Consider the following 26,521-nt stretch of genomic DNA (forward strand, 5'->3'; position numbering starts at 1 on the left):
AAATATGTCCAAAAGTTCAAGAAGAGACCAAAAGAACACGAAGCATCCAAAACATATCCAAAACATATCCAAAAAAAGTCTGAAAAAGACCAAAAAAGCCTTGAGCTTAAATGTCTTTCTAAAACTTGACCCTGCTTTATCGACAGATTCCACAACCGGCTATTATAGTACAAGACAGTTACGGGGGTCCAAAAAGAGTACAAAAAAGACCAAACAGACTAGAAAGAGTCCAAAATCAATCTCCAAAAACCCAAAAAGAGTTAAAAAAAGACACCGAAAAGCGTCTGGAAAAATTCGCAGAACCCAAATAGATGGTAAAGTGAGTAAAAAAGTATTAAAAACGTATCTAAAAAGAGAAAACGACCTAAACTTACTCACAAGGAGTCTAAAAATAGTCCAAGAGGAGCCCAAAATAAAGTTTATAAGGAGTCCAAGGCAGCCTGAAAACGACCAAAACAGTCAGGGATAAATCAAGGGTAAGTCCAGGAAGAGTCCAGAAAGAGTTCAAATAGATTTTAAAAGAAATTTCAAAAAGACTAGACTCTTCAAAGTTCGGAAAACGTATAAAAAGAATCGAAAAAAGCCTAAAAATATTTCATAAAAAATCAAACAAAATAAAAAAACAATCCAAGCAAATCTAAAAAATAAAGTGTTAAAAAAGAGTCCAAAAGATCAAGTAGAGTCCAAGAGTTCAAGACACCCCAAAACATGCGCACACAAAGTCCAAGCAGATCCTAAAGGAAGTCCAAAACTGTGCTAAAAGAGTCCTAAAACATTCCACAACACCTAAAAATCATGAAAGAATGTAAAAAGAAACCAAAAGGTATCTAAAGAGACCCGAAAAGGCCCGAAAATACGCTATAAGCCAAAGCCACCAAAACGCATCCAAAGGGATCCAAAAAACAAACCGGAAAGATCCTAGAAAAAAGCCTAAGAGTTCAAAAATAATCCAGAACGAGGCCTGGAAAGATCCAAAAACAATCCAATAATTAGAGTCTAAGCAGAAATTTCAAAATGTATTCGAAAACATTTCAAAAAAGACGTTTTGAAAAAGTCCGAAAAGCCTATAGAAATTGAAAACAATTCTAAAATATTCTAATAAAATCCAAAAAAAAATCTAAATTGTGACCGAAAAATCCAAAATGAGTTCAAAAAGGACCCGCAGTTCAAGAATAATCCAATATATACTAAAGTTTGAAGATACCTAAAAGACATTGAAAAGAACACGAAAAAAGCCCAAAAATAATACAAAAATTATCACAAAAAGAGAACAGAAACAGTTTAAAATGAATGTAAAAATATTAATTTTTTTGTTCATAGTCACTTCAACAGCTTGGGCTATTCGTGACTTCTGCGGGGTTGGGAACTGAACCCAAGTTTTCGGCGTGAGAGGCGTGAATGCTAACCACAACACCGGGATGACCCCATGTAAAAATGTTCAAAAAACAAGCAAAATTATCCAAAAGGACGTAAAAAGACTGGAAAAAATAGAAGAAAACTAAAAGAGTCAATAACAACGAAAAAAGAGTCCGAAAAGCGCTAGATGGAGTCCAGGAGACCTAAAAGGTTGCAAAATCAAAAATGTTTTCAACAAGAAGAAAAAAATTTCAGCTGAGTTCTAAAGAGGCTAAATCGAATGCAAAAAGAGTTCAATCGGAATTCAAAGTGAATTAGAATTGAGTCCAAAACAAGTCAAAAGGCGTCCAAAAAAGTTCAAAAAATAATACATGTTTTAAAATTTCAAAGAGAATCCAATAAATGTTTAAAAGGAATCGAAAAGAGCCAAAAGCCCAGAAGTTTAGATTCCGAAAAGAGTGCAAAACGAATACAAGCGTCCAAGAGGACTCTTAGAAAAGTTAAAATGTGTAAAAAAAGACTTAAAGACAGACATACAGAAAGACTCACAGGAGACCAATAAAAAGACATATAACAAAAAGTTCCAAAGGAGTACAAAAAGCGAAAAAAAAAAGTCAAAACGAATACCGAACAGGATCCAAGAGGAGGAGGATCGGTTAACAGTGCAAAAAGAAATCTAGAATTGAAGCCTAAACAGAACACAAAAGGTTCCCAAAGAAACTCCAAAAAAAGTCCGAAAAAATTCTAAAAGCATACAAACAAATCGAAAAAGCCCCAAAAAAGTCAAAAGCGAGGTGCAAATGGGTCCAAGAAAAGTCCAAGAGAGCTCAAGAAGAGTCCAAGGGGGGTAAAAAAGTTATAAAAACCGGAAAACTCCAAAATCAAAGTATAAACATTTCAAAAATCCTAAAAATTAAAAAAGAGGCTGGAAAGAAACAAGAACAAGTATCTAAAACCTGTCAAAAGAGACCCAAAAATAGTGGAGAAAAGTCCCAAAAAAACGTAAAAAGGTTCAAAACCGAGTTAAAAAACAAACAAAACGTTTCGAAAAGTAATCTCAAAAAAGTCCGAAAGTTCAAAAAAAGCTCTGAAAATTTTTAAAAGAACTCTTAAAAGATTACAGGAAAGTCAAAGTGTCCCGGAAGAGTCTACGAAAAATGGAAAAAGAGTGCAACAAGAGTTCAAATAGTGTCCAAAAATAGTTCAAAAAAGATTCCAAAAAGCGTTAAGAACGTATCCAAAAAGAGTGCAAAAATCTAAGCGAATCCAAAAGAAGTGCTGAAAGAGTGCAAAAGGAGTTCAAAAAGAGTCAAAAGCTTACAAAAACGTTCAAAAAACCGAAAGACTTGAAGTCATTCAAGTCATTCCAAAAAAATGCAAGAATGTAAGAAGAGTCTAAATAGAGTTAGAACAAAGAGTCCGAAAAGAACCCAAAATAGTTCAAAAACAGTCCAAGAAGAGTTACAAGAAGTATCCAAGTCCAAAAAGTTTCTTAAAAAATTAAAAATTAGAAAGAGGTCAAAAAGAATCAAAACAGTTTTCGAGCAAAGACTGAAAGTAATCCAAAATGAGTTCAACAAGAGCCCAAAAAGCGTCAAAAAGGCCGCTTAAAGAGTCCCAGAACAATCCAAAATAAGTTGAAAAACGAGTTCACAGAAAGTCCAAAAAAAAGTCAAACAGTCAAACAGAAGTACAAAACGAGTTCAAGGAAAGTCTGGAAAAGCTCCAAATAGCCGTCCTGAGCCATAATGGTCAATTGACCTGCGATAAAAATGACACGCTTCACTGAAAAAACGTTAAAAGTTTTATTCAACTCGCAGAGAGACAAGTTGAACCGTCTACGTCTTTTCACCTGTAATTGCTCAGAAGCATAAATTGCCACAAAGTGCACATTCAAGTTTGCGAATAAAGCCGTGTCTCTCGTTGCAGTTGCAATAGTTTTAGAATAGTTGAGTGTTTAAAACATCCAACAAGCTATACGCAGACAGACAGCTAAAGTAGTGCTAATTATTATCAATGTAGAATCTTATCAGAACAACCAACAACGCTGCCTTATGAATGCAATTGTTACACACTCAAAGGCCCATTTGTTTAGCAAACATGCGAACGAACGATGACCCGGCTGCGTTTTGTACCGGTTCTCATTGACGTCCGGAAAAAAAGCGTATTCACAATCCGGTTCATTCTTCGCGAAAGTAATCACTTAAATAGACAACACACACAGCCACCTTCCTAGAAGCAGAGTACATTTACCCTGCTTACCTGACCTAAGATAATAAAAAACTCATTTCGTTCGCTTACCAGACTACACAGACTAGTAGTTTCATTCGAAATTGGACTATAATATATTACAGACATTATTTTTCCTCTACATTTAAGTACAGCTCGAGCTTATAGTAGAATTGGAAAAAATATCGCCTTTTAAATAATTTTTTTTTAAAGAGACAGTACAGTTCGTGAAATTGTAGGACCTTAGGATTCGAACCCGAACCACCCACACTAGGTAGACAGAGATAACCCCCCTTAACCAATGGGTTGGTACCATTACCCTTTGCAACAATGGACCCCATCTACGGTTTTCCCCTTGTAATCGCCTTCATTCAGCCACTTGCTGATGTCCACTCGACGACGTGATCGGTCGGTGAAAAGCGTTTTTCTTGTGCGTTCCCTCGCCCTGACGGACGGTCGCCGGTATGACTCTTTGCCGTCGGCACAGAACCATAGAAGACGGGAAAAAGGACAATCTCTCTCTCTCTCTGGATAACGACAATGGTTGATCACTTCGCTGACATTCTGCTTTCCGTGCCGTGCCGTACCGTGGCATCAACCGGCGGACGCGTCGTAAGCCACTCGGAACAAATTCAAGGTAGAAACAATGGCCTGGATGAGATGCAGCAGAAGAGTCCCTGATTGTTCTTCTGATGATAATACCGGGATGGTTGTTGATTTACTGCCGGCATGGTACGAGCCAAGCTTGTTGATTTCATGTTGAGCAGCTCTTGTCGTTTAGGGTTTCCTTCTTCAAGCTAACGCAGCCAGCGTGTGCTCCGGGCGTGTAGGTATTATGGGAATGAATCGAGTTGAATTAAATGGGTAATAGTGGAAAAAATAACTAACAAACAAGTTTGCACAGACCAGCTGCAGACTCGACCACTTCTGGGCTGATTGATTGGGAAACTTATTTCCGGGAAAATGGCCGTCCGATTGTTTTGTAAAGTCTAAACCCTAGAATGATTCCCATTTAATGTGTATGACCAAAAAAAAGCTTGATGCAATCATGAAACCAGGTAATGAATTGTTTTTATTAACGTAATTTCACGTTTCAATTAGCTCGTAAATTTTTTCAATTCGCATTTTTAACGAAACGGAAAATAGTACTGCAACTTGGAAGGAAAATTGAAAATATTACGACATTTGACTTCTCCCCCTTTCAAGCAGCATTGTTTCCGCTGCACTGCAGCGAACATACTTCAACTCAAGCGTTGACATCGAGACGTCAGCAGTGAAGCGGCAGAATCGCTTTCTGAACGTCACGGGCTCACGGGCTCACCCCGCAAGGCCCCCAGGATGGGAATGACGGGACGGGTAAAAATCATTTCACTTTGCACTTACCTGGAATGTATCGGCGATAACGACGGCTTTCATGCCGCCCTGTGACGAGTAGAACACGCAAACGAAGTAGATCAGCACGACGGCTACGTGCGTGTCCAGACCTGTTGCTTTGGACAGGGCTATGGCCGGTGCCAGGACAGCCACGGACGTGTAGAATGACATCTGCAAGTAGGGTGGTATAGCGGTGAAAAAGACATGACAAGAGTGATGAGCAACGATGGAGAAACTGGTGATGTGTTCGTAAGGATGGACTTCATTGGTGAAGAGGTTTTTGCCAAGTGAACTGAATTCTGCGAAATGAAAGGTTATATTTTTTAAACATGAATGGTACTTGCTAAGAGTTTTGATGAAATTCTGAGAAAATGTAATAACAAGGTACGGATGAACTGATACTTCGATGAACAGAATGCTGAGAACATGCCCTACTCATTTTACTGAATTTATTTTTTCCAGCCTGATTCTTCTCCTCAAAACTATCTCATCAAATAGTGTTATTGCTGTCCTTTTACTGAAGTAAAACCCGACCATCGTGCCAGAAATATCAATTTTCTTGCAGTTAAGAATAAAATGCAATGCGTTTCCATGGCTTCATCAAAATTTTAAATTATTTAAAACGTGTTTCGTCAAAATAAAACACTAGTTATATCATTCTGAATCTTTTATAACTTATGTGAAAAAATTTCAGCTATCTAAAAATGGACAAGATGGACAAAACGAACAAACCAATAAAACATACGATTTATTAACATGCATATCTGTACGTAATGCTGGTTTTTATCTTTTATATTCAAAAATGCTAGCTGAATATCTTTCTAACATTGCCTGTCTGTCTATTTTTCTAACTCGGCCTGTCTGCGTGTCTTCCTGACTACTGAGATAGAGTCTTTTTGGCTCTATCTGTCTGTCAGCCGCTTAGTTGGTTTCGAGGTAACAAGCCAGTCATCGTATGTTCAAATCTCGGCTAAGCAGTGCTGCTAAATAGAGTCAGTAGGATCGTTGCACTAGCCCCGTAGCTGTCCTGTATTCTAATAGCCGGCTGCGAAGTCTGTCGATAAAGAAGGGTCAAGTTCCCAACAGGACGTTTATACCCATGACTTTGCTTTGGCTTTGTCTGTCAATCAGTCTGTTCTCTTTCTTTCTGACTCGGTCGGTCTGTCTGTTTGTCTGTCTTTCTGACTCTGTCTGTCTGCCTATCTTTCTGGCTAGGCCTATATGTCTGTCTTTCTAACTTTGTCTGCCTGTCTGTCTTTCGAACTCTGTCTCCCTCTCTGTCTGTCTGTCTATCTGACTCTGTGTATCTTCCAATCTCTGTCTGTCTGTCTGTCTGTCTTTCTGACTATATGTGCCTGTCTGTCTGTCTGTCTTTCTGACCTTACCTGTCCGTCTCTGTCTGACTTTCTGACTCTGTCTGTCTGTCTTTTTGACTCTGCCTGACTATCTATCTTTCAGACTCGGCTTGTCTGTCTGTCTTCCTAACTCTGTCTGTTTTACTGTCTTTCTGACTCTATCTGCTGTCTTTCTGTCTTTCCTACTCTGTCTGCTTCTCTGTCCGTGTGTCTTTCTAAATCTGCCTGTCTGTCTATTTTCATGGCTCGGCCAGTATGTCTGTCTTTCTAACTCTGCCTGCCTGTCTTTCTAATTCTTTGACTCTGCCTGTCTGTCTAAGTGTCTACCTTCATGGCTCGTTCTGTATGTCTGTCTTTCTGACTCTGTCTGTCTGGCTGTGAGCCTGTCTGCCTGTCTTTCTGATCCTGACTGTCTGCCTGTTTGTCTGTCTGTCTTTCTAACTCTGCCTTGTACATATCATAGAATCTTCAACGTGTAACTAAGTAACTGTGTAACTTCGTAAACATGTAACTCGGTCACTAAACGTTTGAGCTGTTACCTTCACATTTCAATTTGGAATTTTGTAGAAAAATAAAAGCAATATTTTTGAATACAACTTGTCGTTTGCGACTAAACTAGGATTGATTTATTGGGGTAAATCTTTCTATCATTATAATTCTGAAAGAGGAGTCTGAGCCCAAATCTAGTATTGACCAATGGCATGCTAAAAATTACGATGCATGGCATCGTAAAAATGTTTAACGCCTACAACGTGCTATATCGATCAGTGCATGATCGATTGCGTCATACGCAACAATGACATCACCGCCTCCGCATAGTAACAGAGTGCCTGGTAACAGCGTTTCGAATTATTGCTGATAAATCACTGATCATGATTCAGGTCATTGTTTTATGAAAAATGCTTAGTGCGTATTTCGAGTATGGGAAACTTATATGGATTTTAAGTGTGGGAAAGCAATTTGGGATTTAATGGGAACCAAATCGAAATTCGAGACGTGATCTGCGTGATCAGCGTCTCTCAATTAATGGCATGTATTGTGCGACAAAGTAATTTAACAACTCAAGGGATTTTTTGCTGTGGGACTTTATGAAATGAATTAAGGAATACGAATAATTTTAAAGTTCTGTTTATATTACACATTAACTTTAATAAACAATGTGTCAAACAATGTGTAAACAGTCTGTCTGTCTTTCTAAGCTTGTTTGTTTGTCTGTCATTCTGACTGTGTCTATCAGTCTGTCTTTCTGACTCCGTCTGTCTTTCTGTTTGCCTTTCTAACTCTGTCTGTCTGTCTGTGTGTCTCTCTGACTTTGTCTGTCTTCCTGTCTTCGTTTGCCTGTCTGTCTGTCTTTCTGACGATGTTTGTCTTTCTGACTCTGTCCGCCTCTCAGTCTTTTTGACTGTGCCTGTTTGTCTGTCTTTCTGACTCAGTCTGCTTGTTTATCCGTCAGTTTTTTTTTTCTTTTTTTGTCTGTCTTTCTGACTCTGTCTGTCCGTCTTTCTGACACTGCCTGTCTGTCTATCTCTCTGACACGGCCTGTCTGTCTGTCTTCCTGACTGTCTCTGTCTGTTTTGTCAAAAAATCTATCTGCTATCTACATATATATAACAGCCTTGTCTGTAACCGAAACCAGGCCCTTGATATGGCGCAATATTTTCGAGGTAAGAATCGCCCACAATAAGCAAAGATTCAAACCAACTATGTCAGATTGCATTGCACGAGCCGTGAGTACTTTCCACAAAAAGGTTTTCCGTGAAATGGTACATTCCGCGTAAAGTTTTTCGCCAAATGGTATTCGGCGAAATGTTATACAATCACGGCGAATATTGCTATCCGCTTTATTTTATCTGGCTAAGCAATGGGGGGAGTTGTTTTCTACTTTACTGTGAGGAAAAGTAGTAAGTAGTAGTCCCCTCTTTAGAAGGGGAATTATGACTCCCCTCTTCTTTAAGAGGGGGGCTTCCATACAAATGAAATATTGAACCAAATTTGGCATGTGGGTAGTTTTGGAGGCAAGAATTATTTCTATGATGAATCAGTATCCCTTACCTTTTTAGGAGGGAGGGCTCCCATACAAATAAAATACAAATTTCCTCATAACTCGAGAACTAATCAAACAAATGGAACCAAATTTGGCATGTGAAGGTTTTTTTTTCTATGGAGGCAATTATTTTTTCTATGGTGAATTAGGACCCCTCCTAACTTTAGGAGGGGGGCTCCTATACAAATGAAATACAAATGGCCTCATAACTAGAGAACTAATCAAGCAAATGGAACCAAATTTGGCATGTGGGGGGTTTTGGAGGCAAGATTTTTTTATGATGGTTTGAGACCCCTCACTCCTGTGGTAGGGGGATAACGACTCTCATACAAATAAAACAGAAATTTTTGCGTAACTCAAAAACTAATCTAACTCGAGAAACTTTCGACTCTTTCATAAAACATTAGTCAATAGCAAGACCACCTGAAACTATCAATAGTAACATTAGATGATTCAGGGCGAGACGGACACAGGCCGCGGGTATTGCTGGCCCGTCGGAAGCGCCGGCCACTGGGGGGGGGCTTGGCGTAGAGAGCACCTCTATCTAGGTTTATTTATTTTCCTAGATCTACTGACCTCTATTACTTTCCTTCAGTTGGGTCACTCCTACGAAGTGGTACTGTCTACGAAAAGATTTACCAATGGTACATCCCGCATAAGGTTTTTCGCGAAATGGTATTCTGCGAAACTCTATATTCCGCGTTATGGTCAACCGAGAATTGGTGTTCCGCAAAATGGTATTCGGCGAAATGGTTTGTAATGATGGCGAATATTTAAATGCTATCCGCTTTATTTTATCAGGCTAAGCAATGGGGGGAGTTGTTTTCTACCTTAATGTGAGGAAAATTTGTGTATTAACCTTCCGTTACTCGCGCCAACTTTTGTAACACGGATACTCGCGCGTTGTATTTTGTACAACACTCTTTTTCTCGGAATATCTCGAAATCTTGGCTAGATAGAAAATTACTGTCTTCAGCAAAGTTAATCAGTAGGTCAAGACTTTTCTGTTGGGGCATATAATTTCATGAGTTTGTCACCAGGCGGCGCTAAAATGTGGTGTACATTGTACGCCTTACCATTGCGGCCGTATACAGGTTGGTGCATTCGAAAAGATCATGTTATCGTTCTTAAATGAGATAACATTCTATTGACTAGATTTTTTTCTAGCAGTTATCATGTTTTCTTAGATGTTTTTCACATAAAACATAGTATGATATCATTTCTGCTGTTGGCAGCTTAGAAAGTAGGGCTGATGTGGTGTTTTGATTCGCTTGGGCAAGAATGTTTTAGGAAGTTTTTCGCACAGTAATGACATATAGTGAGAAAATTTGAAATTTCCGTTCATCAACCTAGCGTTTTTGATCTACTATAACATTTTCTCAACAAGTCCTTAAAAAAACAGATTCTGTAGATATAACACATTCAGAAAGCTGACCCATATACTAGCAGCCCGAAGTCACGAAATTGTGAACTTTTTCACACATGCGGAATGATCATCAACTGCTGAATAACTTTGCTGGATACAGAAACCAATTTCCCTTATGAAGAAACGAGAGAAAATTCCAGTAGGAACCAATTGCGGTACCCCTCGTACGGCGCTTGCATCATTTCTGCGACTTCGGTTTATGCTGATCTATTTTTCTGCGCTATTTAAAGCGTTGATGTATTTAATAATTATGTCATTTTGTTCCTAATAAGTTTATTGAAGAATACGCATTGGTTTGACATCGATCTGTTACTTTAAAACAAAATGGCATTCAAAAATCTACAAGTGTTGTACAAAATACAACAGCGCGAGTAACGGAAGGTTAAAACACCCATGAACTCCTCAGAAACTTGCACACTCGATATTGTGACAAAGGCCATTCGAGATTCACGATTCATGTACAACACAGTTTAATTTGTGGCAATACGAAGTTTGTCGGGTCAGCTAGTAATTCATAAAACGCAAATTTCAAGATAAATATTGAAAATGTACTGAGTGTGTTGTGCTCCATAGAAAGACCATAGAAAAATCCCGACCAGTATGGTGAGGCGAAATTCTACAAAAGCGCTTATTGTAAAGGTCGGGCATCTTGTGTAGCCATGGTTGGGCCACCATAATTTTAAGCGCAGAAGTACAATATGTAATTAAAAATAGAGTATTTCTACTTCATTCTTTTCATAACTCTATATAGTATAGTGATGGCCCAATCTGTACAACATGGCCCGACTATGACAACATTTTGTGTCTTCAACTAAATGCCTATAACTTTATTATTTTTCAAGCAATCAGTTCGAGATTTTCCAGAACTACACCATATTCTAAGACCTTTGCATCGATGTATTTAGATTTCCAACGCTTATTTTGAAACGTAAGTTATGGACAAATGTCAAAAAGTGGCCCAACCACGACGACTTTCCCCTACAAATACTATTATCTTTAAAAAAAGTGTTTGCTATATTCAATCGCTACCGAAAGCGTATTTACATTGATATTTACACGTTTTCGAATTGTTCAAATAACCAAACTTTACATACATAGCGGTTCAATCAATTAGCAATCAGCAATTGAATTGAAAAAGCATCTTTTACTGTTGACTGCTACATTCTTTGTCGTTCAACATACTATACTCCGAGAATGTTACCCATTTCCATTCATGTCCATCCGATAAAAACGAGTTACAACGATGCTCGTTTGACGGAAAACAATTACAGTAGCTGATCCCGACTATGGAGACGGCTGACAAACGAGCCTGACTCTATCTTCCTGTTTCACTACCGTTAGCAATATTTCATTCTAGGTAATGAATGTGGAACAAATCGACCGTGAATTAACAATTAATACGGCAGCAGTACAGCAATAATTACAGAAAATCATTTCAATCTGGGAATTTGTCAACTTTCTGTTTCGTAATCGTGATTACAATAATGAGCCAGTTTGCTTGACTTGAAGACACGCGATATTTCTAGCAAATGTAAACAACACAGATCTGTCCGTAACCGGTACAGACGTATAAATAAAGCCATTAGGTATGAACGATAAAATAACGTTGCAAGGCCTTGAATTGTCACATCGGTTGTAAACGTAATTAATCCGTATGTCATTGACTCCGGAGTAGTCTAGCGCTTATTGAAATTAATGGAAGAGTAATGCAATAAGTCAGTCACAATAAAAAACTAACCTTTACCGTTGTAATGTTGAAACATACATTCCAATGTACTTTAGCTACTGTCAATCATAGTTTGAAACTATACAAGTTAATAGAATAAGTGACAGACGTTTTGTACCCTGTACATCACCTTTCAAGCTCCCAAGCAAGAGTCAAGGTTAGAGGCTTGGTTAGATACGGTACGGTTTCAAAACCGGCTGACCGGCTAACGAAAGAAGCCATCGAATCTCGGTTATAATTGTTGTTTATCAAATGGAAATGGTTTACAGTGGGTGGGGGAAGGGGGAGAATGGATGTCGTTTTGCAATTTTTGACCTTCCGCCGCAGCGCGACACCACAAAGCTGGGGTTCTCTGTTATCCCACTGCTAATTGGTTTTCTGGTTGATTTCGGTCCAAATGGAAATGAAATGATTTGCGTAAGTCTGCTGCTGCTGCTTCTGGTGCTACTGGGGCAACTGAATTCTTCGAAAGGGATGATGATTGGATGATGGATGTAGGGTTTGAGTGATTGAATTTTGAAGTCTGTTCCATTTTGGTTCAAATTCAAATTGGCAAAAAAAAGGATCTTTGCGACGAGAATTTCGCATTAGGCTGTGGTTTTGATTGAAAGTTGCAAAATGGATAGCTATAGGTATAATATTTACCTGTAAAATGTACAAAATTGCTCCGAAAACTCGAAGCTTGTTGTTGAACCGTGTTCCCAGATACTCGTAGCAGCTTGTTAGGTTCATTTTGAAGTAGATGGGGTAAAACAATTTGACAGCAACCGGTGCCACGAGCAGAGCTGAGATCACTGAAAAAAAATAATCGAGTAAGTCAGCAGTTAGGATTATTTTATAATTATAGCACCCAGTTAAACCTACCGATAAGTGAAAATTGTGTTCCATTGAAAAACATCTCCGATGGATTTCCTAATAACTCAATTGCCGTGATGAAGCTCGTTGTCAGGCTCAGCGTTACCGGGAACACTGTCATTCCCGAACCGAGCAGAAACTCATTCGAGCTGGGATCGCCTCCTTCCGTCTTCTTTGGCTTTACGAAATATCCGTAAAAAACTCCTAGGAGAGGAAAGAAAAAAAAATTCGGACTCGAATTTTGACAAAAATTTGACTCAAATATGAGATAAAATTTGGGCTCATGTTTGGACTAAACCATGGACCTAAATTTGATAAAAATTCGGACTCAAATTTGGATTCAACTAGAATATGGACCAAAATTGGCACAACTTAAATTTAGAAATTTAGAACTAAAATTTATACTACACTTTGGAATCGAATTTAGTCGCAAATTGCGAAAAGCTCGGATTCTAATTCGAAAAGCTCGGATTTAAATCCTAAATTTAGATTAAAAATTCCAAAATCGAATTTGGACTGAACTTTTAATTCAAGTTAGGACTCGTACTCAAACATAAATTTGTACTTAAGCTTGTACTCAAATTTAAATTTAAATTGGGCACTAATTCCGAATCAAATATGGGCATAAATTTGACTAAAATTTAGATTTAAATTTGAACCTAAATTTAATGGAAACGCGAATTCAGATTTGGAGCTACTGCGCTGCAATATAAACTCGCATTTCAACTCCAATTGGGGTATATATTTGAACCTAAATTTAGACTTAAATTTGGAGTCAGATTTGAATCTGAATTTGAACTTTAATTTTGACTGAAATTCGAATTTTAATTTGGGCTCGAATGCCTACTTTCGAACACCGATTTGGACTCAAATCGTGACTTATATTTGTACAAAAATGTGGGATCAAGCTTGTGCTCAAATTTGGACCTGAATTTGAAACAAACTCTGATCCAGATTTCGAACTTAATTTGACTGAAATATGAGTTTAAATTTCGACTTAAATTTGGATTCGAATGTAGACTTCAATTTGGACTCGAGTTTGGAATTAAATTTGACTCAAGTTTGAACCGAATTACAGACTGTATCTTGAACTCGAATTCGGATTTTAATTTGGACTTAAATTTCCACTTTCAGACTCAAATCTTGGCTAAAACTTGGGTTAAACTTTGGCATCTAAATTGGACTGCAGTTCGAACTCACTGGATTCACGTTCAGACTTCATTTTGTACTCGGATTTAAACTTATTTTGAAATATGAATTTGACAAAAAATTAAAATTAAATTGTGGACCAAAATTTAACAGAAACCTGGAATTATATTTGGGGTTAAATTTGGACCCAAATTTAGATTCAAATTTTTAGCAAGACTTGATTAAAGACTATAATTTGGACACGAATTTCTGCTTTCGAACACAGATTCGGACAAAAAACTTAAACTTGAGCTTGAATTCCAATCAGGACTAAATTTTGTGCTCAAATTTGGACTCAAATGTAAACTCAAGCTTGTATTCAAATTTAGATTCTTTTGTGGACGCAAATTTGACGCAAACGCGGATTCAGGTTTAGAGCTAAATTTGCCTGAAACATGGACCTATTTAAACTTGGATGTTTTTTTGGACTCCAATTTAGAATTAAAGTTGGGCTCGAGTGTGGAATTAAATATCTCAAAGTCGGTTTTAGAATTTTCACAGTTGGACTAAAATTTTGACTAAAACTTAGACTAAAACTTGACATTGAATTTGGACTGAAATTTGAACTCAAGTTTGGACTTGTCTTCAGACTCGAAATCTGACTTATTTCTTTTCATGTGTGGACTAATCACTGCGAGCAGCATTTAGTTGATCTATTGTGATATCACCCGGGTGTTTGCTGTATGACCTGCACTGCATTTCTTTTTTCTATAATCGCTATTGAATGAACGATATGCTTATTAAATTTTATGCGTGCTTGTGTGTATTGGAGTTTACCCTTCCTTCAAAGCTTGATCTACTTTACCCACTTATTACTCGCTGCCAGTACTATCCCATATAATAGCCGTCCCTGGCGAGGACTCATTAGTACCTCTGACCAGTACACTAAACTATAGGAGGGACATTTTGACTATCAAGAGGCTTCAGAGGGTAAATATAGCATTCAGCATGAAGGAATGGTAAATGAGGTGCCTGAGAATGAACCCTTGCTAAAGTCACTTGACAAGGAAAAGATTCGAACCTTACCGGACTTAAGTTTGTACTTGAATTTAGAATTATATTTGAATTTAAATCTGACATAAATTCGGCACCAATTGTGGGAAGAGGCGAATCAGCCGCAAGCTGAAAGCTTCTGCAATAGAGAATCAAATCAAATCGGATGTGGACCTAAATTTGGACTTAAATTTTGCCACAAATTTTAGCTCAAAGCTTAACTAAAAGCTGCACTCTTATTCGGATCATACTTCGATCCAACTAGACTTAAATTTCAACTCAATCATGAACTGAATTTTGAATATGGATTCAAATTTGGATTTAAATTTGACTCAAATTTGGATAAAAATTTGACTCAAATTTGGTCTTATTTAGGAATTCTAATTTGGAGTCAGTATTGGAGCTGGGCTCGAGTTTGGACTCAAATTTGAAACTAAATTACACTCAAATGTGGACTAAATTATAGACTATTTTTGGAATCAAATGCGGATTTTAATTTATACTCGAATTTCAACTTATGGGTTCAAATCTTGGCTAAAATTTGGCCTAATTATTGCCATTAAATTTGGACTGTACTTTGAACTCAAGTTTGGATTCGTATTCAGACTCAAGTTTGTACTTGAATTACTTTTATTTGAATTTAAATTTGACACAATTTTGGAAACAAATGTGCAACTAAATCAGCCTGAAATCTGGACTCAAAGTTTTAACTCAAATTTGCATTTGTATTTGGATTCAAATTTGGTCTCAAATTAGGACATAAATTTGGACTTATACATTGGACACAAATTCGAAATCAGATTTAGAGCTACTAAGCTGCAGTATGAACTCATATTTCCACTTACATCTGAATGTAAATTTGGTCTCAAATTTGAATGCAAATTTGGACTCAAATTTAGACTTAAAGTTGAGCCTGAATTAGGATCTAAATTTATAATATGTAGTATTTTGGACTCCAGCGAGGATTTTAATTTGGACGAATACAGATCAGGACTCAAATCTTATTCCAATTTGAACTGAATGTTCCGTTCAAGTTTGGACTCAAATGTGAATTTAAGCTTGTACTTGAATTTGGTTTCATATGTGGCGCAAATTTAGATCTAAATATGACACAAACTCAGTTTCAGATTTAGAACTAATTTAACTGAAATATGCACCCAAATTTCGTTTCAAAATTGGATGTTATTTTTAAAATTTGAAATCACATTTGACTCTAATGTGGCCTGTATTTAGTACTCGAATTCGAATTTTAATTTGGACTCAAATTTTCATTTTTGGATTCAACTCTTCGCTAAAGTTTGGACTTAACTTTGGCATCAAATCTTGACTGAAAATCGAGCTTAAGTTTGGACTCGTATTCAGACTCAAAGCTTGTTCTAGAGTTTAAACATACATTGGGATTCAAATTAGGTACAACGTTGGAATCAAATGTGGACCAAAATTTTCTGAAATCTGGACTTAAATGTAGGTTCTAATTTGGATTCCACTTACTTACTTACTTAATTGGCCTAACGTCTTATGACAAGGCCTGCGCAGTATAATTTCTCCATCTGTTTCGGTCCATGGCAACTGATCTCCAGTTCCGCGGGCACCCAGTGCTCGCCAGATCTCGCTCCACCTGGTCTTGCCACCTCGCTCGCTGTGCCCCTCTTCGTCTTGTTCCTACCGGATTTGATGCGAAAACCATTTTTGCAGGATAGTTGTCCGGCATTCTAGCAACATGTCCTGCCCAACGTATCCGTCCAGCTTTAACCACTTTCTGAATACTTGGTTCGCCGTAGAGACGCGCGAGCTCGTGGTTCATTCTTCGCCTCCATACACCGTTCTCTTGCACTCCGCCAAAGATGGTTCTTAGCACCCGCCGTTCGAAAACTCCGAGTGCTCGTAGGTCCTCTTCTAGCAATGTCCACGTTTCGTGCCCGTAGAGGACAACCGGTCTAATTAGCGTTTTGTACAGTGTGCACTTTGTACGGGGGCTCAGATTGTTCGACCGCAAGTGTTTGTGGAGTCCGTAGTAGGCCCGACTTCCGCTGATAATACGTCTTTTAATCTCACGGCTGGTATTGTTGTCCTCTGTTGCCAGCGAGCCAAGGTATACGAACTCGTCGACTACCTCGAACTCATCCCCGTCGATTACCACGGTGCTGCCCAAGCGAGCCCTGTCGCGCTCGGTCCCGCCCGCCAGCATATACTTCGTTTTAGACCTATTTATCTGCAATCCAATCTTCTCTGCTTCGCGTTTCAGTCTGGTGTACTGATCTTCCACCGCCTCAAATGTTCTGCCGACAGCATCCACGTCGTCAGCAAAGCAGATAAATTGACTGGATTTATTGAAAATCGTGCCCCGCATTTCGATCGCCGCTCGCCTTATAACACCTTCAAGCGCAATGTTGAATAGCAGGCAGGAAAGACCATCTCCTTGTCGAAGTCCCCTGCGAGATTCCATCGTAGCCATGATAAGTCTAGTAAGCTTACCCGGAAAGCCGTTTTCGTCCGAAATTTTCCATAGCTCTTGTCGGTTTACGCTATCATATGCGGCTTTGAAATCGATGAACAGGTGGTGCGTGGGGACTCGGAATTCGCGGCACTTCTGGAGGATCTGCCGCAGGGTGAAGATTTGGTCTGTTGTAGAACGACCCTCCATGAAGCCGGTCTGGTAACTTCCCACAAATCTATTGGCTATTGGCGATAGTCGATGAAAGAGGACTTGGGACAGCACTTTGCAGGCGGCATTCAGGATAGTGATGGCTCGGTAGTTCTCACAATCCAGCTTATCACCTTTCTTGTAGATAGGGCAGATAACCCCGTCTTTCCACTCCTCCGGTAGTCGTTCCGTATCCCAAATCTTGACAATCAATTGATGCAGACAGCCGGCTAACTTGTCCGGGCCCATTTTAATAAGTTCCGCTCCAATGCCATCCTTTCCCGCTGCTTTGTTGTTCTTCAGCCGCTGGATGGCTTCTTTAACTTCCCTTATCGATGGGGGTGGCACATCTTCGTCGCTTGCTGCACCAATGTGGTCACTTCCTCCGCTATCATGGTCTTCCGCCTGCACGCCATTCAGGTGTTCATCGTAGTGCTGCTTCCACCTTTCGATCACCGCACGGTCATCAGTCAAGATACCTCCATCTTTATCTCTGCACATTTCGGCCCGCGGCACGAAGCCTTTGCGAGATCCGTTGAGTTTCTGAAGCGGTACAGCTGTTCAAGTTCTTCGCACTCCTTCTCCTCTTGGTGGCGCTTCTTTTCCTTGAAGAGTCGGGTTTGCTGCCTCCGCTTCTGTTTGTATCGCTCCACATTCTGACGGGTGGCTCTACGCAGCATTTGTACCCGCGCTGCGTTCTTCTCATCCAATATCTGCTGGCATTCCTCGTCAAACCATTCGTTACGTCGATTCGGTGCCACACTGCCTAGGACGTTCTCCGCTACGCTGTTAATGGCTGTTTTCACGGCATTCCAACAGTCTTCAAGAGGGGCTTCATCCAGCTCTCCCTCTTCCGGCAGCGCGGTTTCGAGAGATAACGCGTAGTTTTCGGCGACCTCTGGTTGCTTCAGTCGCGCTAGATTATACCGTGGCGGGCGGCGGTATCGTATGTTGTTCACAACAGATAGTTTTTGACGTATCCTTACCATCACTAGGTAGTGATCCGAATCAATGTTAGCGCCCGGATAGGTTCTGACGTCGATAATGTCTGAAAAGTGCCGACCATCTATCAGAACGTGGTCGATTTGTGATTCTGTCTGGTTGGGTGATCTCCAGGTGTACCGATGGTAGAGGTTATGCTGGAAGAAGGTACTACGTATGGCCATGTTCTTGGAGGCGGCGAAGTCGACAAGTCTTAGGCCGTTTTCGTTCGTTTGTGGGTGAGCGCTGAACCGTCCAATCACCGGTTTGAATTCCTCCTCCTGACCAACCTGAGCATTACAGTCCCCGATGATAATTTTGACATCATGTCTTGGGCAGCGGTCGTATTCACGCTCCAACTGCGCGTAGAATTCGTCTTTGTCATCATCGGTACTTCCGAGGTGAGGGCTGTGCACGTTAATTATGCTTATATTGAAGAATCGGCCCTTGATTCTTAATCTGCACATTCGGGGGTTGATCGGCCACCACCCGATCACCCGCTTCTGCATCTCGCCCATCACTATAAAAGCTGTGCTCAGCTCGTGTGTATTGCCGCAGATCTGGTAGATGGTATGACCATCTCTATACGTACGTACCATTGTTCCTTTCCAGCATACCTCCTGCAGCGCTACGATGTCGAACTTGCGGCTTTTCACTTCTTTAGAAAGCACGTGGGTACTTCCGAGGAAATTTAGAAACCGACAGTTCCATGTTCCTAATTTCCAATCGTTAGTCCGTTTTCTTCGCCTGGGTCTTTGCCGATTGTTCCGATTAGAGTTATTATTATTACTTACGGAGTCCATTGCTTTGTTTTTTTTAGTGGTTCAGGCTTGCAAAGCCCGCAACCAACCCCACAGTATCGCCGGAGGGCCAACGTAGCTTTGGATTCCAATTTGGTCTAAATTTAGAATGCAAATTTTCATCTAAATGGGACTCAAATCTGTACGTAATTGTGAACTGTAATTTAGATTCAAGGTCGACTTCTGATTTGGACTTAAATTTGGGCATGAATTTTCACTAAAATTTGAGCTAAAACTCAGACTTAAACTTGGACTGAAATTCGGAATTTAGTTTAGACTGGAATTTCTGCTTTGCAACGTAGATTAGAACTCAAATCTTGACTTAAATGTAGATTACGATTTGGACTAAATTTTGACCTCAAATCCAAGCTAAAATATGAACTCAAGTTTGTACTCGAATTTGGTTTCATATGTGGACTCCAATTTGGATCGAAATTAGGTACTCAAATACTCTAAAAATTCAAATTTGGATCTAAATAAGACACAAACTTGGATTCACATTTAGAGCTAAATTTTACTGACATAAGGATTTAAATTTTGATTCAAACTTGAATATTATTTTGGACTCAAATTTGGAATTTAATTTGAAACTTAGTTTAACTCAAATAGAAACTTGACTATGGATTTTATATTGGCCTCAAATTCGGATCTTAATTGGGGCCTAAATTTCCAATTTGCGGACTAAACTTGACTTGATTTGACTTAAACTTGGACTAAACTTAGGCATTGAATTTGGATTGAGTTTTGAATTTAACTTTGGGTTCATATTCAGATTCCAATTTGGTAGCTTACACTCGAATTTGTAATTATATTTGAATTTAAATTTAACACTAGTTTTAATGTGGAATGAAACGTGGACCTAAATTTGATTGAAATCTGAACTTAAATTTAAAATTGCAGCTGGACTCAAATTTGGACTTGAATTTCGACCAAAATTCAAACACAAATTCAATTTCAGTTTCAGAGCCACTGAACTGTAATATGAAATCATATGTATACACAAATTTGGTTGCAAATTTGAACTCAAATTTGAATCAAAAGGATGTCCCACATCAAATTGCACCACAGAAGAAACGCTGTAGAAAATTACCCATTGGGTATTTTCTCTTGAAAATCTGGGTAGAAGTAATTTAGAGTTTACATATTGTTTACACTGTATTTTTATCGCGGTCAGTTTTTCGAAAATTGGAAAAAATGGCGTCACCCAAAAAGCAACATCGCGAATTTATTTTGCGCAAACGCCTGGAAAATCCTCAATGCTTTCATCATAGATGATGAGCCTTATGTCAAGGCGGACTTCCGGCAGCTTCCGGGGCGACTGCACTTCGCCGCCCAGCACAAGTTTGATATTCCGGAGAAAGTAAGGATGCAGAACGTTTTAAAATTTCCCAAGAAATACATAATTTGGCAAGCGATCTGCTCATGTGGCAAACGGAGTGCTCCGTTCGTGACTACCGAGACTGTAAACGGACAGATCTACCTCAAGGAGTGTCTACAGAAGCGTCTCCCAAGTAACAGTGACAGTTTTATTGCGCTCTTATTGCGCTTTTCATGACCAATTTTGGTCATAAAAGCCATTATAAGAGTATAATAAAACCCAAATTGTTGCTTGGGCTGCTTCCTCTGTCGAAGCAACACGAGGGCCCTACGATCTTCTAGTCGGATCTAGCTTCGTGCCACTATTCAATGGATGTCCTGGAGTGGTACGAAGCCAACGGGGTTACTTTCGTACCCAAAAACATGAACCACCCCAATGCACCGGAACTAAGGCCCATCGAGAAATGCTAGGCTATTATCAAGCAGGCATTACAGAAGCATCCCAAGGATCTGAGAAAGACATGAAGAAAAAGTGAGTTTCCGTACAAATAGCACTGCGTACAGCTGCAGTCAGATGTTATACAAAAGTTTTTGGATGGAGTTAAACGTAAAGTGCGAGTATACGCTTATGGTATTGAAGTTGAATGAAATAAATATGCCAAAAGCTTACTAATTGGTTATATTTGATTGTCTGAAAGTTTGAAAAGGATCGGTCAATTAGGTTATTTTCTACAGCATTTCTTCGGTGGTGCAATTTGATGTGGGACACCCTTTAAATTTGAACTTAATTATAGACTCTACTCTGGACTGAATTTTGGATTTAAATTGCACTCAAAGGTGAAATAATGGACTTAAATTTTGACTTAAGTTCGGAATTAAATTTGGACAGCTATTTTGTACTGAAATTTGAATTCAAATTTAGACTCAAGTTTGTCATATGTGAATAAAGTTGACACAAATTAGAATTCAAATTGGAACTTCAATTTGGATTTGAATTTAAACGTACGACTTCCTAATATGCTTCCGAACTTTGAGCTTGTGGCAACGTTTTCGAACGGAAAACAGACTTTGATGAAACCTGCAAGTCGTAAGCGAAATACGTATCTGTCGCGAATAAATAAAAATGTAGTAGAATTTAATTTCGAGAAAGTTTTCTTTTATTTAATTTCAGGTAAAATACTGTCATAATTCGTCAAATTCGAACCCGGAAAAGAGGCCAAATTCGAGTTGAAATGTGATTCCAAATTTAACTGCCGTTTACCAGTCAAACGACATGATATCTGGTGAATATGACGGGGGAATAAAACTTTCCGTTCATAATCCTTCAAATATTTTGGAAGTTATTTTTGGCGTTTTCCACTCCAAAAATCGCGAAAATATAGGAACTCAAGACGCTACACAACTGGTTAGATTAAATTGAAATAAACTGTCCGCAGGTAGAGGTTGACCAGCCAACATCCAAAGTCAGCGATTTCATCCGAAGCCCGTCGGAATAATTTTCTAGTACTCTTTATGCAGGAGCAATAAAATACCGGATTCTATGTAAGTAATGCTAATTGCTCCGAAAATTGTTTGTTTTAAACACCACTAAAGCATTCATGTTTAAAAAATACGATACAGGCCCATTGATTCGACTGTGTATACCAATTTTGCTTTCAATGTTAGCCAAACTAAGCCAATTTGTTTTTATTTTTGCGCCAAAAAAATTTCTATATTGTAAAGATGCAATAAACTACTGAAACGGTACGTTCCGTGGAAATACTGTATTCAATATTACAAAAATAATTATCCATTATTGATATTTTATTATTCAGTATTTTGTCAGAAGGTTTAAATCAATTAAAATAGTTGTTCAACAGCATAATTTCTCAAATTCGGTTTAAATTTTGATGAGTTAATCGTCATGGATATAAAATAAGTTAATTTGTGAAGCCCAGATTTCGAATATTGCTTTTTTTGACGAGGCTAAGGGATAATAATTGCATGACTTTCATTTGATTCAAATTTTAATTACTCCAAAATGATGCACGTTAAACTTATGTATACTGTGAAATATTCCGTCGCGTCCTAGAAGCAACTCTAAATCATCGCTCCGTAAATATGTGCGGAACGGCATTCAATGAACACCGCATAAACCACTTCAATGTTGCTTCACGATCACCGCACTGCCACTGCCCATACAAATGCCGGTCAATTTTCTATTAAAGTAGTAAACTCATTTGTGCACCGCAAATATTGAGCGTGCCGTTTGAGGTATGTACACTATTGAAATGACAATTATTTGACATCATTCATTTTTCCTATTGCTTATTAACATCGCATCTATTTTTATGGTTCTCGAGTGTTCTGATGAATGCGTTATTGGCACATGTAAAAATCGTTAAATTGTTATTACGTTTTAGAATTTAATTACGCAAATGCTTACAAGTTACAGTTCTACATTGCACAAGTAATATCCGGATTGCGTACTGCCTAAAAGCGGTAATATCGGAATAAAACTAAACAAAGAACAACAACTGGTTTTTAAAAACTATCCGTTAGAAACACGTACATCTCATTAGTAGAGTAGACAGATCAGCTCTAGTTTACATTTTCAAAGCCCTTGCAGAGTGATTCATTCGAGTATTAAAACTACTATTACCGGCCGTCCTCATATTTCCTCGGGGAACGTTTACTACCGCATCAAAAGATTTCAATGTGCTTCAAAAGTAATTTGCACCATTCGAATGCCATAATCCACAAGGCATGCAAAGCATTTCAAAAACACTTTCTTTTTTGTAAATGATATCTTCTCAAACACAATTATCAAAACTAGTGAATCGTATCAACGAAAATGCACTAAAAGTGCATATTGCACCGTGCACCATAACAGATCTATTAAAACTCACGATCCGCACTAAACGATCGAATGGAGGAACACCTGTAAATTGGCGATTTATGATAAAACAAGCTCGCGAAGAGCTTACACTCCTGCCCATTTGTGATACAAAGCACATCGGCACATCGGCATCAGTGTTGCCACTTTTACCACAAACGTACAACTTTGTCACTTGATCGTTAAAGCTTTTAAATTTATCGAAAGCATTGCTCACCAATTCCGAGTGAAACGATCAGCATAAATCCAACAGCCGAATAGTCGTAGGGCGAAAATTCTCCGTGATGCAAATTCTCCTCGCTGCCGCATTCTGGCCACGCTTCATCGGAACCGTGCTGCTGCCCTTGTGCAATTGCACCGACCGAAACCAGCCCGATAAGTACTACGGCAATTGGCCACATTTTGATTCTTGCTTAAAGTTATTTAACTTATTTGTTTGTTTAACTGCTATGTATTTGGTATCAATCGGTGTACAGTATCGTTGAGTCTATTTGTTTATTGTTGACGTAACACTGTTCCTATCTTTTTCCCCGTTTTTTCTTACTTATTTTTTCACACTTCAACAGTTCAACTTGAGTTTATCAATTGTCTCTTAGGGGCAATCAATTAATTGCTTCCGGTTGTCCGCACGGGTGTCAGTGAAAGCCAAAAAAAAGGATACAAAATATATGTTGACGGTCCTTTTGATCAATGAATGTATCACAACGCTTCGCTCACAATCAGCAACGCTGCCGACACCCCGGATCGCCCCAGATGGGAGCAGCTTTATCTGTAATGAGAAAGAGGAAGGAAAAAAAAGCGTGAAGTAGTTAAAATTTAGCAGTTTTCGAAACAGGATTGGTCCCCTTTCCCGGCGGTAACGATCGAGGTGTTAAATAGTAAATTTTTTTCGGCCGGTTCAATACCGGACTTGTGAGCAGATGTTCGTCTGTAGTTGTTTGCATATATTTTGGACGTGATAATTAACACTAAATGGAAGTAATCATAAACTGTGCATATATTTGACGAGTCACAAAAATTTGCATTTATTTATTATCTAAATAAGGTTTTCGCATTTCGGTAAATTTGCCTGATACTTCTTGTTTGATCTTTTTTTTATTTATAAGGAATTAGGCTGCTGCAAATTATTGTTAAAGTTTTTGTCACCAGCCCCTCCTCCCTTTGAAATTGGCTTGAAAAATCGGAGGGCAAAAAAACATTTGTGGGATATAAGTCTAAATTAATAAATCGTCTGTAGGCTATACAACCTAAAGAACTCGAAAAATGAGTGTTAACGCTTCTAGCACGAATCAGAAGTGGAAATTCAAACAATGGAATTTTCGAAAATCGGCAAAAAAAATTTCTCTTGATTTATTCTTTTTTTCGTATGTTTTTGCATGGAAAATAATAACGTATGTATGAAAAGCAAGAAAAAATTTGGTTTTCACGTTTAAACTAAAATTAATTCTTAAACCCCATATTTTTTGGTTCGATTAAAAAATCTCTAAGGTTTTTTTCACCCCGCCTCTTCAGTTGCCCAGCACCGGAAGGATACACACTTTATGAAATCTTTGTAAAGACCTAATTTTGATTTTAAAATTTCTAGAGTGCTGTCAAAATAAACATAGAAAACTGCATGTATAACAAAGCCAACATCATGAACGATGATCACGAAGATTTATGCCTGATCATATAGGAGTATCATATTTAGAAGTGGTACCACCAGCCATGAAACATACCAGCTCTAACAGGTAATCTGTCAGATTTAGAACTCTGCTAGACAACCTGTAAAGTTCAATGAGTTCGATAGTTTTGTAAAATTTTGACAATGTAAATTGAAAATCCAGAGTTCAGCAATTTTTCAATTAAACCTTGATGCCAAACAGAGGGCGAAAACAAACCTTATTAAATTCAGTTTTACATACTTCATTCGATGGGAGTGGATTAAGAATCTGTTGCTATCGCTTCTATTGATAAAGACAATTCAGTTGAAATTTTTGCTACCCATACCGAAGCTAAAGGTTTGTTTATATTTTTTTCATAGGCACAAAGTAATTGTGAATCAATAAGTTATTGTTGTTGAAACTGAACCACTACTGACACGAGGTACATGGTTGAAAATAGTTGTATAATGAGAATTATATTCATCAAATTGGGTGCGCATAGAAATTAAACCGGACAAATTTCTGAAGTAAGCTTTACGATTTTCTTTGCACGCTAGTAGGGCGTTGGAGGGAAACTTCAAACATAATACTAATTTTAATATTTATAGCTGCCAAACTATGTAAATGTTTCACTGAAAGGCCCTGATTTGATAAACCTATGTCTTTGGCTGCGTTTTGAATAATGTTGTAAGGTTTGTTAGTTAATAGCACGATGAAAATTACTACCATCACAAGATCACAACGAAACTATTACTTACTCCTATATCACGTCTGGACTCCCGCAAGGCAGCCACCTCGGGCCTCTCATGTTCTACCCCAACGATCTTAATTTTGTACTTAAATTCTGGAGACTGTCTTATGCTGACGATTTGAACCTATTTGAAATCGTGAAAATTTCTAAAGATGCTTTATTCCTGCAAAAACGGATAGAAAGCTTCGCCAACTGGTGCTGGAACTAAACTGAGTCACAAGTCAAAGATCTTAGTGCCCTTTTAGACTCCAAGCTCGACTTTAAAAGTCATATCACTTACATAGGTAGCTGCAAAGACATCTAAAACTCATGTTGCGTAGAAAGAGCACAACTACACGCAGAGCTAATGTTTCCCCCGCATATTGACGGCTAGAAACTATTTGCTCCGAATGCTAAAGAAAACATTGGGCAGGGAAATATATAGACTAAAACGGTTTGCTTGACCTTAAGAGCGTGCATTTAGCTCATTCGATGGCAAAGCAAAGTAGTAAAGCACTGCAAAAGAAAAAAAATCTCGAGGCTTGTCAGAGTAGGTAACATCCAACAGAGAAAGAGAGCAGATCGATTCGTCATCTACACTTTGTCAGTAAGACGCTAAGACTTGAAATTATTTTCAGAGCACAGCAGAAACCTGGTCATTATCAGATATCTAGCTTTATTGATCAAATGTAGGACGTGCAACCCTAGTACTTGTTCGATGTAGAGAGATGTAAAGGTCAATATCAATGGAATCCTTTGGAACACTAACGATGTTTTCCATCAAAATAAATGTGCTTTCATATCGAATCCTACGGTAGGTTTTCTGATTATGATAACAAGAGACTTGATAGGGTAAAATGCTATTTGTTCGACCAAAATTACAAGATAGAACTGGACACCGTGAACATCCACCAAACTGTAGGATTACCTATAATCAAGTCTTTCTTTTAAATCGAATAAATTGAATTTGGACCAGCGGGGTACA

At 38.5% G+C, this 26,521-nt stretch overlaps 1 protein-coding gene across 1 annotated transcript in view; it reads right to left on the reverse strand.

Moving 5' to 3' along the window:
- The window catches only part of LOC128738695 (sodium-coupled monocarboxylate transporter 1), a 182,710-nt gene extending 159,655 nt beyond the window's left edge, over nucleotides 1-23,055 (reverse strand). Inside the window, exons 1-4 of the mRNA XM_053834018.1 lie at nucleotides 22,930-23,055; nucleotides 12,375-12,569; nucleotides 12,156-12,304; nucleotides 4,969-5,130 (exon numbers count right to left, since the gene is read on the reverse strand). Of these exons, the coding sequence (XP_053689993.1) occupies nucleotides 4,969-5,130; nucleotides 12,156-12,304; nucleotides 12,375-12,569; nucleotides 22,930-22,942 (519 nt within the window). The 5' untranslated portion in view covers nucleotides 22,943-23,055. The remainder of the gene's footprint in view (nucleotides 1-4,968; nucleotides 5,131-12,155; nucleotides 12,305-12,374; nucleotides 12,570-22,929) is intronic.
- Nucleotides 23,056-26,521: the final 3,466 nt, after the last annotated feature.

The sequence above is a fragment of the Sabethes cyaneus genome, chromosome 2 (genome assembly GCF_943734655.1).
Source record: "Sabethes cyaneus chromosome 2, idSabCyanKW18_F2, whole genome shotgun sequence".
Taxonomy (NCBI): Eukaryota; Metazoa; Arthropoda; class Insecta; order Diptera; family Culicidae; genus Sabethes; species Sabethes cyaneus.